General features: G+C 32.6%; 1 protein-coding gene across 3 annotated transcripts in view; it reads right to left on the bottom strand.

The window, feature by feature from the left end:
* PCDH9 (protocadherin 9) overlaps positions 1-12,220 on the bottom strand; it is an 839,859-nt gene that overhangs the window by 526,185 nt on the left and 301,454 nt on the right. For 2 of the 3 annotated variants that reach the window (XM_016200828.2, XM_016200830.2), the window contains exon 3: positions 4,976-5,077. The exons of the other annotated variant lie outside the window; for it this stretch is intronic. In XM_016200828.2, the coding sequence (XP_016056314.1) occupies positions 4,976-5,077 (102 nt within the window). The remainder of the gene's footprint in view (positions 1-4,975; positions 5,078-12,220) is intronic. 3 annotated transcript variants of the gene reach the window in all.

Here is a 12,220-nt window from a genome sequence, read left to right as displayed (position 1 = left end):
TAACATCGGGTTGCATATACCTTTATGAATTAGTGGTTTGGTTTTGTTCAACTAAGTACCTAAAGGTGGAATTGCTGATTGAATGGCAGCTCTTTATAATCTTGGAGGAAACTCCATACTGTTTTCCACAGTAGCTGCACCAATCTACATTCCCACCAGCAGTGTACCAGGTTGCCTTTTCTCCACACCCTCACCAGCACTAGCTATTTGTTGATTTGTTGATGGCAGCCATTCTGACAGGTGTGAGGTGATATCTCATTGTGGTTTTAATTTTTCATCTCTCTGATGACTAGTGATGTTGAGCATCTTTTTATATATCTGTTGGTCTTCTATACTTTTTAATTGATGGAAGGACTATTCAGTTCTTCTCCCCATTCTTTTATTGACTTGTTTGGTGGGCTTTTTGTTGTTGGGTTTTTTTAATATCATTTTCTTATATATTTTGGATATTAACCCTTTATCAGATGTACCATTTGCAAGTATGTTATCCTATTGAGTAGATGGTCTTTTTGTTTTGTTGCTAGTTTCCTTCACTGTGTAAAAACATTTTAGTTTGATGTAGTTCCATTTGTTTAGAAAGGTTGATTCTTATGAAAAAATAAATAAACTGGCTTGTAAATAAATTTTGTATTATTAGTGAAAAACTATTAAACTAATAATCTTTATTACTCACAAATACAACAAAAATATATCACTAAATGGTTAACCTATTATTTTAATTTAAAAGGTGTTATCGCCTGGCCGGGCATGGCTCAGTGGTTGAGCGTCGACCTAGGATCCAGGAGATCGGGGTTTAATTCCTGGTCAGGGCACTTGCCTGGGTTGCACGCTAGATCAATGACTCTCTCATCATTGATGTTTCTTTCTCTCTCTCTCCCCTCCTGTCCTCTCTCTGAAATCAATAAAGATATATATATATATTTTAAAAAGTGTTATCAACTGTAATACTTATTTTAAGTATGGAAAGAATTTATTAAAATTTAATGGGTAACATCACTACATAATACATCATGAACAGGAAAATGGAAATATGTATGTAAAATTTATATATTAAATCTTGTTTAATTAGGTCCTATTTAGTTAGTTACATTAAGCTTAATCTATGATAAGTGCAGAAAAGAAATCAGGAAAGGAAAGAAAACAAGAAAAAACCAAGATCAAGTTTGGTTTTATATCTCTCCTTTTTTTTTTAAAGTACCAGATAATGATACCATTTTGCTCTTACTACGTTTTGTATTGTCAATTTAAACAGATGTGTTCTAAGTTATATTACAAACACTGAGCTCATTGTACTCATAACTATTAGTGTGCCTTTGGTTTGATGACTCAAGCTCAAGGTGCACCCATAAGGTCATTTTTAGTTGGGGAAAATAATACTTACCTGAACACTATTGTCCCAAATAAAGTTATAAATGTAAAATATCTGACACATAGCAATAGTAATGGTTTCATACATTTTAGCTCCTTTCTCTTATGACACACTCCTCTCACTCTCTATTGACATATTTTATAATATTAAATATTTTATCAAATTACACAATTGGAATGTTTGTTAAACCAATGATAATTTAACTTCCATGAGTTTCTGAATCCAGCAAAACCTGTGTTGTAAATTTATGTTGAAGGTCAGAAATGTTTCCTTTATCAAAATGATTTTCTTTATTTGGGTCTAGAGATTTAGAGTAGTGGTCCCTCCTGGGATATCTTCATCTACCATCTGCACCCATGAATTTCACACTTGCGATAACTGCCACATTTTCAAAGTCTGGAGCCTGAAATTCACACTTATTTTTAAGCTCTTCCACCAATGTCTCTAACTCTTAGAGTTAAGATTTCCATCTGACGTTGATTTTCAGATTTCATTGCTATAAGGAAAAACTCTTATCTCAAAAATTCATGCACTGAACACTAGATCATTTTGTAAAAATACTTTAGCTCAAGCATCATAAACAGTGTCAGGGGCAGCTACTCATACTGAAATGCAGTCTTGTGTGAATTCCAATAACTATGAGACATTTTCCTACAGATTGCAGAATATAGACACTGAACTTTCTATCTGCTTACTTTCTATGCCTTTTCATGGATAAAGCAATGTAATATAATAGAAAGAAGTGACAATAAAACTTATAGCTCAAAGATGCTTAGTAAAGGTAATATGCATCAATGGTATGAAGACAATGTACACATATTAATTTCTTTGCTTCTATTTTAACCATTTTGGTGCTCTGTGCACCCAATGACAGAAGGTCTGCTCAAAACAGAAAAATTAAGTGATAGTTTAAATTCCACCCCTTATTTAAAATAAAACTTAAGAAAAAATTACAAATTTGAACTACTTTCTTAGACACATGTTTAGAAAAATTTAATGTACTTCGAAGGTAGTTACTCCTGAATCAGAAAACCTGAGTCTAGTTCCAGGCTGTCACTAGCTAGCTCTGTGACCAAGGGCAAGCTACTCTATCTTTCTTGTCTTTAAGCTATGTGTCAGCGATATGGATATGTAATCTCTATGGTTCTTGACAAGGAATCTGTGATTTTTTTTAAGCTATCACAGAACAGTTGACCTTGCAGTTTCTGAAGCCATGTGGTTGTGTTTATATTCCAGCCCCACTAATTGCTATCTTTGTGAATTTACTTATGTAAATTTTGTGTGCCTGTTTCTCTTCTGTAAAGTGGTTATAATAATAGTAGCTGCCTAGTGAGATTATTGTCAGGATTAAATGAGCTGTATTTTAACAATGGTAATATAATCTTTTCTTTATATTTTAACAAATCTTAAATCAGGGTACATATTTAAATCATATATAAGCACTTATCAAAGTTTAATTGAAAGAATTTTTTTCCTAGTTGTACATGAATTAAAGTATGCTTTATACTCAGTAATATCTTAGGCTAAATGAAAACTGATAATACATATGAAGTGCTTAGAACAGTGTCTAGTGCAAAAATTGCCCAATAGCTGATATTAACATTTCTCTGTAAGCAATCACTGTTATAAGTTAAGAGTGACAACTTAAGAATGATAATTTAAGAGTGATTAAAAGCTTGCTAGTCATATCAGCCTTGGTTTTATTTTGTACCTAATGTCATAATACAAAGTTAATAATTTCATTCAGATTAACCAATAGAATATACATTAACACACACATATGTACTTACATATTATCCATCTATCATCTATCTATATCTATCTATCTATCATCATCTATCTATCATCTATCATCTATCTATCTATCTATCATCTATCTATCATCTATCTATCATCATCTATCTATCATCTATCATCTATCTATCTATCTATCATCTATCTATCATCTATCTATCATCATCTATCTATCATCTATCTATCTATCTATATCTATCATCATCTATCTATCATCTATATCTATCTATCATCTATCTATCTAATCTATCATCTATCTATCTATCTATCTATCATCATCTATCTATCTATATCTATCATCTATCATCTATCTATCATCTATCTATCAATCATCTATCATCTATCTATCTATCTCTATCATCTATCTATCATCTATCTATATCTATCTATCTATCATCTATCTATCTATATCATCTATCTATCATCACCTATCTATCATCTATCTATCTAGTTAATCTATCATCTATCATCACATTATGGTATGACTATGGAAAATAGGTGAAATAAATATGTATGTATTAATATTTAGGTTTATTATTGAAACACATTTCTTAAAAATATGGATTTTTTATTGAACAATGTGAACATACTTAACCTTTCACTTAAAAATTATTACAATGGTAAATTTTATGTCATGTATTTTGTATCACAATTTTTTAAAAAAGAAAGGTAACAGATTTCTGCATCCAACCATGTTAGAATAATTGATACTGGAATAGGCCTCTCAACAGAAAGCTTGAAAGAATAAAAGGAAGGATGAAAGGAAAGAAGGAAGGAAGGAAGGAAGGAAGGAAGGAAGGAAGGAAGGAAGGGAGGGAGGGAGGGAGGGAGGGAGGGAGGGAGGGAAAGACACAAAGAAAAGAAAAGAATCTACATTTTACAGTGGATAGATTCATTTTATAAAAAGAAAAGCAAAGATTCTCATTTTAAATTCAAAATACAGTGAAATAAAGGATAAAGCTGAGAAAAATAGTAAAAAAGGGAAAAGATTAATAAAAATTCAAAATTTATATTGAAATTAGTTTAAAGAAAATATTAAAATATTAGCATGGTTTGAAGTATGTTAAACTTAAGGCAACATAACTAATACATATTAATTATGTATATAAGTGTCTATAGGAACTTACACAGCATTTCTTAACATGTATATGTGATAGCAATGGATGTTTAAATCTTTACTTAATTATAGTAAGTTCTTTATTTAAATCTGTAAAATATTTTTCTTTCCTTATTCTCAAGTTGCAATTATGTATAAATCATGTATGTCAGCTCCATGTATTTTAAAATTTTTGGACTCTTGAAATGTAACATGATTCAGGCACTATTCTGATACCATCTAAATTACAAATATGTATGTATTATACAGAAAAAAATTCCAATATAGCTTATTTATATTAAACACCATTGTCTTTTTTATCTTCCTTGAGTATAGGGGATGAAGTAAACCAATCTTTCAACTGAGAGGTGTATCTTTTAGCTCAAATAAAAACGAATTAAGAACACATAACTCTGAAAGAAAGTTGTCTATTACTTTTTCCAAAACAGATAAAAATCAACACTTTGCATTCAATAACAAGAACACTAGACTATATGAAATAGATGGACCATTACCAAAGAAATAAAAGATTATTGTTCGCTTTTTGTTCCAAAATTGTCTACTTAAAGTTGCTAAAAAAGTACTGGTATAAAAATGTAAACGTAAAAGAGGTGAGCAAAGAAAATATTTATAATGGTTAACTTACAATATTTGAAATCATTAGGAAAATGCAAATGCCTCAGTACTAGCATGGTCTCTATAGAGATACATCATACCTCGTAACGGCTTTCTTCATTCTCCTGAATGTGGAAACCCGCAGAGCTGGGACATTTCTGGGGAGTGACAGGAATATTGTCACTTTTGCTGTATGAGTTACACTGAAAGAGATTACCAAATAATTGTGACAAACTACTCCACATTTAGAGTGTCTATTGAGAGACATGGTTGTTTGCTAAGAGGCTAATTAAGGAATACAATTTGAACTAGCAAGGGTGGACACTACACTCATAGGTACATGCATTAATACTGAGCCTTTACCCAAAAGATAAAAACTGAACCAAGGATAAACAAATTGTCAGAATGTTTTCACTAAAACAAAAGAAATCTAAGACAAACTTATTTTATTTTTACTCTTTTTTTGAGCAATGTCAATTTATTATGCTTATGATTTTAGTAGCTAAAACATATTTAATAGCTAAACTTAATACATCCCATGTTACTATATGTGAGTGATATTATTCAAGCACTATATACATATACAACACACATGTTAACCTGTGTCATAAATATTCCATTTACAGATGAGGAAAATAAAGCATGAAAAATATTTTTAACAAGGTTGGACTGCTACCCAGCTTTCCAGGACCATGTTCCATACCTTTTCTACCACACGTGTGGTCTTATAAATGATGCACTTGGAATAGATAAAAATAAAAAAAACTAAAAGTTTAACATCTTAAAATATTACTTCACTTTTTTCTGCACTCTTTAAAAACAGGTTAACTAAAATAATTCATTTGGAAATAGATGTGAATTGTAGAACAAAAGATAATAAATTATGGCTGGGCCTTTCTCTGTTAAAATATTAAGATGGCTCTTTTCAGTATTCCTCATGAGTTGTTTTGTTTTATGTGAAAATAAGATATTATTTACTTTCTGTTATCCTGCTTCCTTCTTCCTTAAATCTCTTGTTAGACTCAAGACAAGGAATATTTATAAGCATTGCTGCTTGGCCATTTATTAAACATTACATTTGTGTTTCTAAGATTTCTTTAATAAAAGATATTGTAGAGCCTCCAAAACAGATTCATCATTGGTATATAACCAGTCCTCTCCCATAAGACTACAACATGCACACAGAATTTTATGACATGAGTAGGAAAAACAACATTTTTTCCAAACTAGTATGCCAAATTTTTGATCCACTACTGAAATTTTACTTTCCCCATCAATTTGTTATGAAATTGCTATCAAAGACATTTTAAAAAGCAAATAAGTTTTAGGCTTTAGTATATCGAGTTTAGTATATTCTCATCTCAAGATGACCATTTTATATATTTAAATACATTTAAAAATGCATTACAGTTTAAAGTTTATTTTTATTTTGAAATAATTTTAAACCCAAAAAAGAAGCAAAAATACCAAAAAGAATTTCAGGATACTCTTCATTACATTTTGAATATATCAATTAATAATCATTTATTTTTGTTTGTTTGTTTGTTTGTTTAAGAGAAATAGCAATATGGAAGATTAGGAAGGCATGACTTCCAAGCGCAAAACCGTATTAGAAACTTTGGCATGAAAAGCATTATTTTATGCTTGTCCTCTCTACAAACAATATCAACCACTCCTGTTCCAAACTCACCTCCCCTAGGGAACTTTTCATGGGTAACTAAACAAATGGCAATTGCCATTTTAACCTCTGCTTGCAACCTAAGCAACTTTTAGACGCAGTTTGTAAGATGCTGCTCTGACAATATTAATTCTTAGAGTGACATTCAGCTTGTCTGAACCACTTCACTGTTAATTATGAAGGCCTTTCTGATATCACTCCACAGCGGCTTCCTTAGCCTTCTTAAAAAAAAAAAAAAAAAAAAAAAGTTTAGATCTTTAAAACAGTTATTTTCATCTGTTATGTTCCTAGACATTTTAATCACTCAATTCCTGTCCCCAGCCTCTCCTCATATCTATTCATGCTGATTAATCTTTTAAAAACATCTCATGTATTATGCACCTTTTCTCCCTAGAAACATTTTCTCAATTCCTGTGGCCCAGCAGTGGCTCTCACCCTGGCTGTATTAGAATTACCTGGGGAATTTTTAAAAATGTTCATGACTAAACCCCAACTCACACTGGATAAATTATAGCTCATGTGAAAACATTTTTTTAAATATCTAGGTAATTCTAATGTGCAGCCCAAGTTGAGATCCCTGGGTTAATATTAAGATTTCTTCCTCTGGCCCTCAGGACATTAATAGGAAATTTTGGCCTCAGTTCTCTCTTTCAATATGATCTCTTGCTCTTTATACCATTTATTCCTCTGTGCCTTTATTTAACCCTTCGTAGAGTAGGTGATATTTTTTCATGGATATATCATAATGCCTCTGAACCTGAAAAAAATCCCTATATTTGTATAATACTTTATACTTACAAATACAAGATTCTATATATTATCCACAAGAAACCTCTGCAGAGAGATAGGAAATATAAACCCTTCTTAAATAGGTAGAAATATATTTAATGGCCTTTGTGCAAGAATTTGCCCAGTAAAATCACCCCAAGGAACAAGACAGGGGCTATTACTGCTCTGCCATATCTCCGTTAAGGGTCCATTCACTTGCTCATTTATTTCCATATTCTGCTTTGTTTGTTCATTTTTTGATTATTAGTCATTTCCTGAGTGCATTCAGTGTTTCAAAATTTTATTGGTTCACCTAGATATGGCATTTAATATTTGCAATACCCTCACTCTATCAGTGAACTCATACATAGGAACAAATAACACTACAATATGTAAAAATATAAAAATGTATGCACAGGGTGCTAAGGGACAGAGAAGAGAAAATGACTGCACTCCTTGGTGTGAAGCATGGGCAGAGCCCTGGGAATCATGGCAGCATGAATTCATGGCAGGAGGAACAGCATATGCAAAGACCAGTAGGTATTAATTCTCACGATCTGGCCTGTGAGTTTGACAATGCTTTAACCATAAAGTATATGATGGTCAATTTGAGAATAAGGACAGAGGTTATTAGTGCATTAAATTCGACAGTAGGACCAATGATGAAAAGTTATAGAATTGGACTTAATATACAAAATGACTGACAAATAATGGGATGGGGGCTTTATAAACGGTGCTGGTACTGAGGGTGAGCTTTAATAGCATTCCTTTTCTCCTAACCTACCTAAGGAATTCAAATATAAGAAAATTAGTGCATTTCAATACTACAGTGGAACTCAGGTAGGTCCCTCCATCCCAACAATATTTCATTGACTAAAAATTATTTCTGTTTGCAAAATTTGATATAACTATATAATGAATTATAGTTAAACTATGTTTGCTTAGTCAGATTTAACATTCAGGAAACATATGTAAATCAAACTTGAGAGGTCCAGAACTCAATACCAACAATCATATTACATGGAAATCACTTTAGCCCTGGCCAGTGTGGCTCAGTTGGTTGGAGTATCATCGCCTGAACTAAAAAGTTGCCAGTTCCATTCCCAATCAGTGCACATACCTAGGTTTTGGCCTCACTTCCTTGGTGGGGGTGCTTACAGTAGGCAACAGATAGATGTTTCTCTCATACATTGACATTTCTATCTCTCTCTCTCCCTTCCCCTCTCTAAAAAAAAAAAAATCAGTAAATCATATCCTCGGTGACAAAAAAAATAAAAATACCGTAAATACATGTTTTATATTTTAAAATCAATTCAAAGTTTTCCGTTATCTATAATTCATTATTTTAATATGTGGATAAATCTTTTCTCCCCAAAATATCCATTGTCATTCCTGAGAAATTGTTCTTAACTACCTATAGAAATACCTAATCAAACCTGCCTCATTATCAGGAATATTAGCTCTTTCATTTTTGACACAAAATTCTAAGAAAGCACTTCACACTCATGATATCATGAGAAAAATATCAACAAAAGCAAAAGCAACAAAAGTTTTATGGGGGGGAAATCACAAAATAAATAAGACACAGCTGCTTTCTTTGCTAAAAAGGGGCTTGTTCTTTACATTTTCCACCAAACTCTATAGTAGCAACAACATACCCTATTATTCTACTCCTTCTCCTACCTTCTTACAAATCAAAATTGTTTGCTAAGAGTTAATGGCACTGTTATAAATTTTGTGTAATGGTTATAGAGGCAGTAGCTTTGTATTTTTGTTCTGTAGGTTTTATTAAATAACAATTTTAGTTGTTAAAAACTCCACCTGAAAATGTTTTCCTTACCCATTTTAAGAAACTGAGAAGTCCTTTTATGAAGAATTGTAAAACATTCTTGAAACTTTTGATACAAAAGCCCTAAAGATTTATAAGAAATTCACATTTACAGAAAGAATCTACTTTAAGAGTTGTCTATATTTGGTGGCTGTTACTTCTCTCCATACATCACTTTGGAGAGCACACATGTATCAAATTTTCACCACCTCCATGCCCCTGAAACTGCTGGATAATGGTCATCGATGGCGTCCACATTCGCAACTCAGAGGGCAATTCTCAGTCCTCACCTTGCTTGGTGCACTGAACTCCTGCCTTCTGGAAGCACTTACATTACTAGCCTTCCTGGGCAACCCACACTCACAGTTTTCTTCTTACCTCTTTATAGAACCATTTAACTGTCCATATTGTGATTGCTAACGTTGAAAAGCCTAGAGCAGATGAGGCTTGAGTACTTTCTCAGAAAGCATGTTCTCCAATGGTTCCTGACTCTAAAATACGTTCTCAATCAGACACATGAGCCATTTCCAACTTATAAGCAGACAACGGCAGAACTCTTAGAACAGCCCTAAACATGTTTACCTCAAAGCACATATTTTTTGAGTATTCCTAAAAATGGATAAAACTTGTATTTTAAGGGATCCATAGAACAGCTTCTTATAATTTCTTAAAATTTGTGCTAATCATTTAATATTCTAAAAGTACTCTATCTCAAATCAGGAAGCCTTGAGTCTGTACCCACAGCCCTCTCTCTAATGTCTTCTATGTACCATTAAATATGTTTGTGAAACAAAGTCAAAATTCTCATCAGATTGTGGTGAACATACAGATATTCAGCTTGGGTAATATCTATTTTGAGTTAAAATGAAGATGGACTATATATTTTAAAACCAGTTGCCATATAAAAACCTAGTCAAATCACAGAAATATAGATGACTAGAATACATATAAATTTCAAGGTAGAGAATACTTATGTAGAATGGGGGGGAAAAGGTGGATGGGAAAAGTACTTAAAGGAAATTTCAACTGCATCTACACTATACAGGAAGTCTGTTTATTTTTAGAAGTTCTTTTGCCTCTCTTCTTTAAAAATAAAAAGGAATACATTTTCTTTAAAAATTGGAGACATAAATATTAGCATATGTTAATTTAGGCTTCCAGAGACAGGCATTTTTCTTATTTCTCTTAATTTTCTCTGAATTTTTCAAATACCTGAAAGCATAAGCACCTAGAAAAAGAATTAGCATGATTTTGTTACAAATCTACTTCATCTGAGATTGTTGATTATAGTTAAGAAGGGCTTTATAAATCATAATTGTGCATCTTCAGAAATAAAGATACCACATAGGTGTTAGGTTCTTTCTGATTTGGCTCTAGGTCAGGCCTCCTCTTTTGGTAGAAAATGTTTTTCTAAAACCAGGTGAGGACTATGATTGTTTTTCTTTTATAGTACTACAGCTAAAAGGTCTTTCTCTGCTTCCTTTATATACAGTTCCACTTTCTTTTACCTCATGAGGAAAAAGGGTCCTCCTGTTGACAATTTATCTCCAACATATAATATAGGACCTATAGCATTACTGGGTATCTTCTAAATATTTCAAGGGAAATGGAAGAATACATGAATAAATGTGAGACTTTCACAATGACGTATACCCACCCACATTGTTTTGTTTTCTAATTCTCTGGGTGAAAATTTATCTGTCCCTGTTTTCTTTTTTGTTTTGTTTTGTCCCCAGCAGATAAATTATTGCAAAATTAGTATTCCCAAGACCTACATTTTCATCACAAATGCAATCACAGAAATAAAGTGCATTAGTGCCAGAGATTGAGACTATTTGTAGTGGTAACATTAAACAAAGCTTGGAACATCATGCTTTGTTTCTCCAACCGGACCCTAAGGAACTCATGTGAGGAAGAAACTTCCTTACAGTGATATGTTACCTAAGTGGGTAAATTTGTATTTTCCTATTGCATAAGTGGGGGAAAAAATTGTTCCTGTTCAACTTGTGGGGCCTGCAACATTTTCCTACCTACAGACTTTACCAAGTCCACCTTGATTTTTTCCAGGGCAGTAGACACCTTTGTATGTAAGTTGACCAGGCTATGCTTAAAAATTTCCTGAAAGGACCACTCACCCTTCTCACTTTGTGTCAATCCCTCTCCATCTTTCTCACAGTTCCCATTCCAGATCTTCCTTTCAATCTGGAGACTTTTTCTTCCCCCAATTTCATGTCCCAAATGTAGCACCTTTCCTCTCTTCCACAATAGCACTTTCTTTCTCCTCTGTCCCAGTAAGCCTTTTCATTGTTATTCCAGGCTTGCAGAGAGACCAGCCAGATAAAGGTAGTCACTACTCCTCAATGAACAGCAAGAAGTTGACTGTGCCACATGGGAATAATGAAAATATAAAAGCTGATTTCATATAGACTTTTGCCACTGGCCATTAAATAGACCAATTGGCTTTTCTCAGTTATAGTTTTGTGTGATCAAGTGATATGAACAGAAAAAGATGCATTTCTTATTGTGCACTTTGTTCACATTGTTCACTTTGTGCACATAGCTCACTTTTCAGTCACTACTATAATATTTACCTCAATTTACTGTTTTGTGATATACTAAATGGTACCCGTTTGTTGCAAAACAGTTAAGATATAAGGAATACTTTATAATCAGGAAAATATTAACACATCTAAGTAAAAAGAGGATTTTGAAAACATCTAAAAATGTGAATTAAGTCCGAGGAAATTCAGTAAGTGGTTGAAGCTGAAGTACCAGATGAAACATCTTACTTCTTTGGCTTTGTTTAGGAATTCCTCTTGCATATGTTACTCCAAAATTTAATGGTCTCCATTATAGGCTGGCTGACATTTTCAAACAATTGTAACAATTTAATAAAATATATAGATGCCAAGGACCATAACCAAGAAATTGCTTTCTCTCAGTGTGTTATTGCTTAAGTGGTATTTGAGAGCAATTTATTGTCATAAATATCTTTGGTGACTACAAAGTTTTAGCAATTCTGTATATCATCCATTTCCTGAGAATGCTTGCTCAGTTATTTTCTTTCCATGC

Source organism: Miniopterus natalensis, chromosome 2 (genome assembly GCF_054644295.1).
Source record: "Miniopterus natalensis isolate mMinNat1 chromosome 2, mMinNat1.hap1, whole genome shotgun sequence".
Taxonomy (NCBI): domain Eukaryota; kingdom Metazoa; phylum Chordata; class Mammalia; order Chiroptera; family Miniopteridae; genus Miniopterus; species Miniopterus natalensis.
This window is presented reverse-complemented; position numbering and strand designations above follow the sequence as displayed.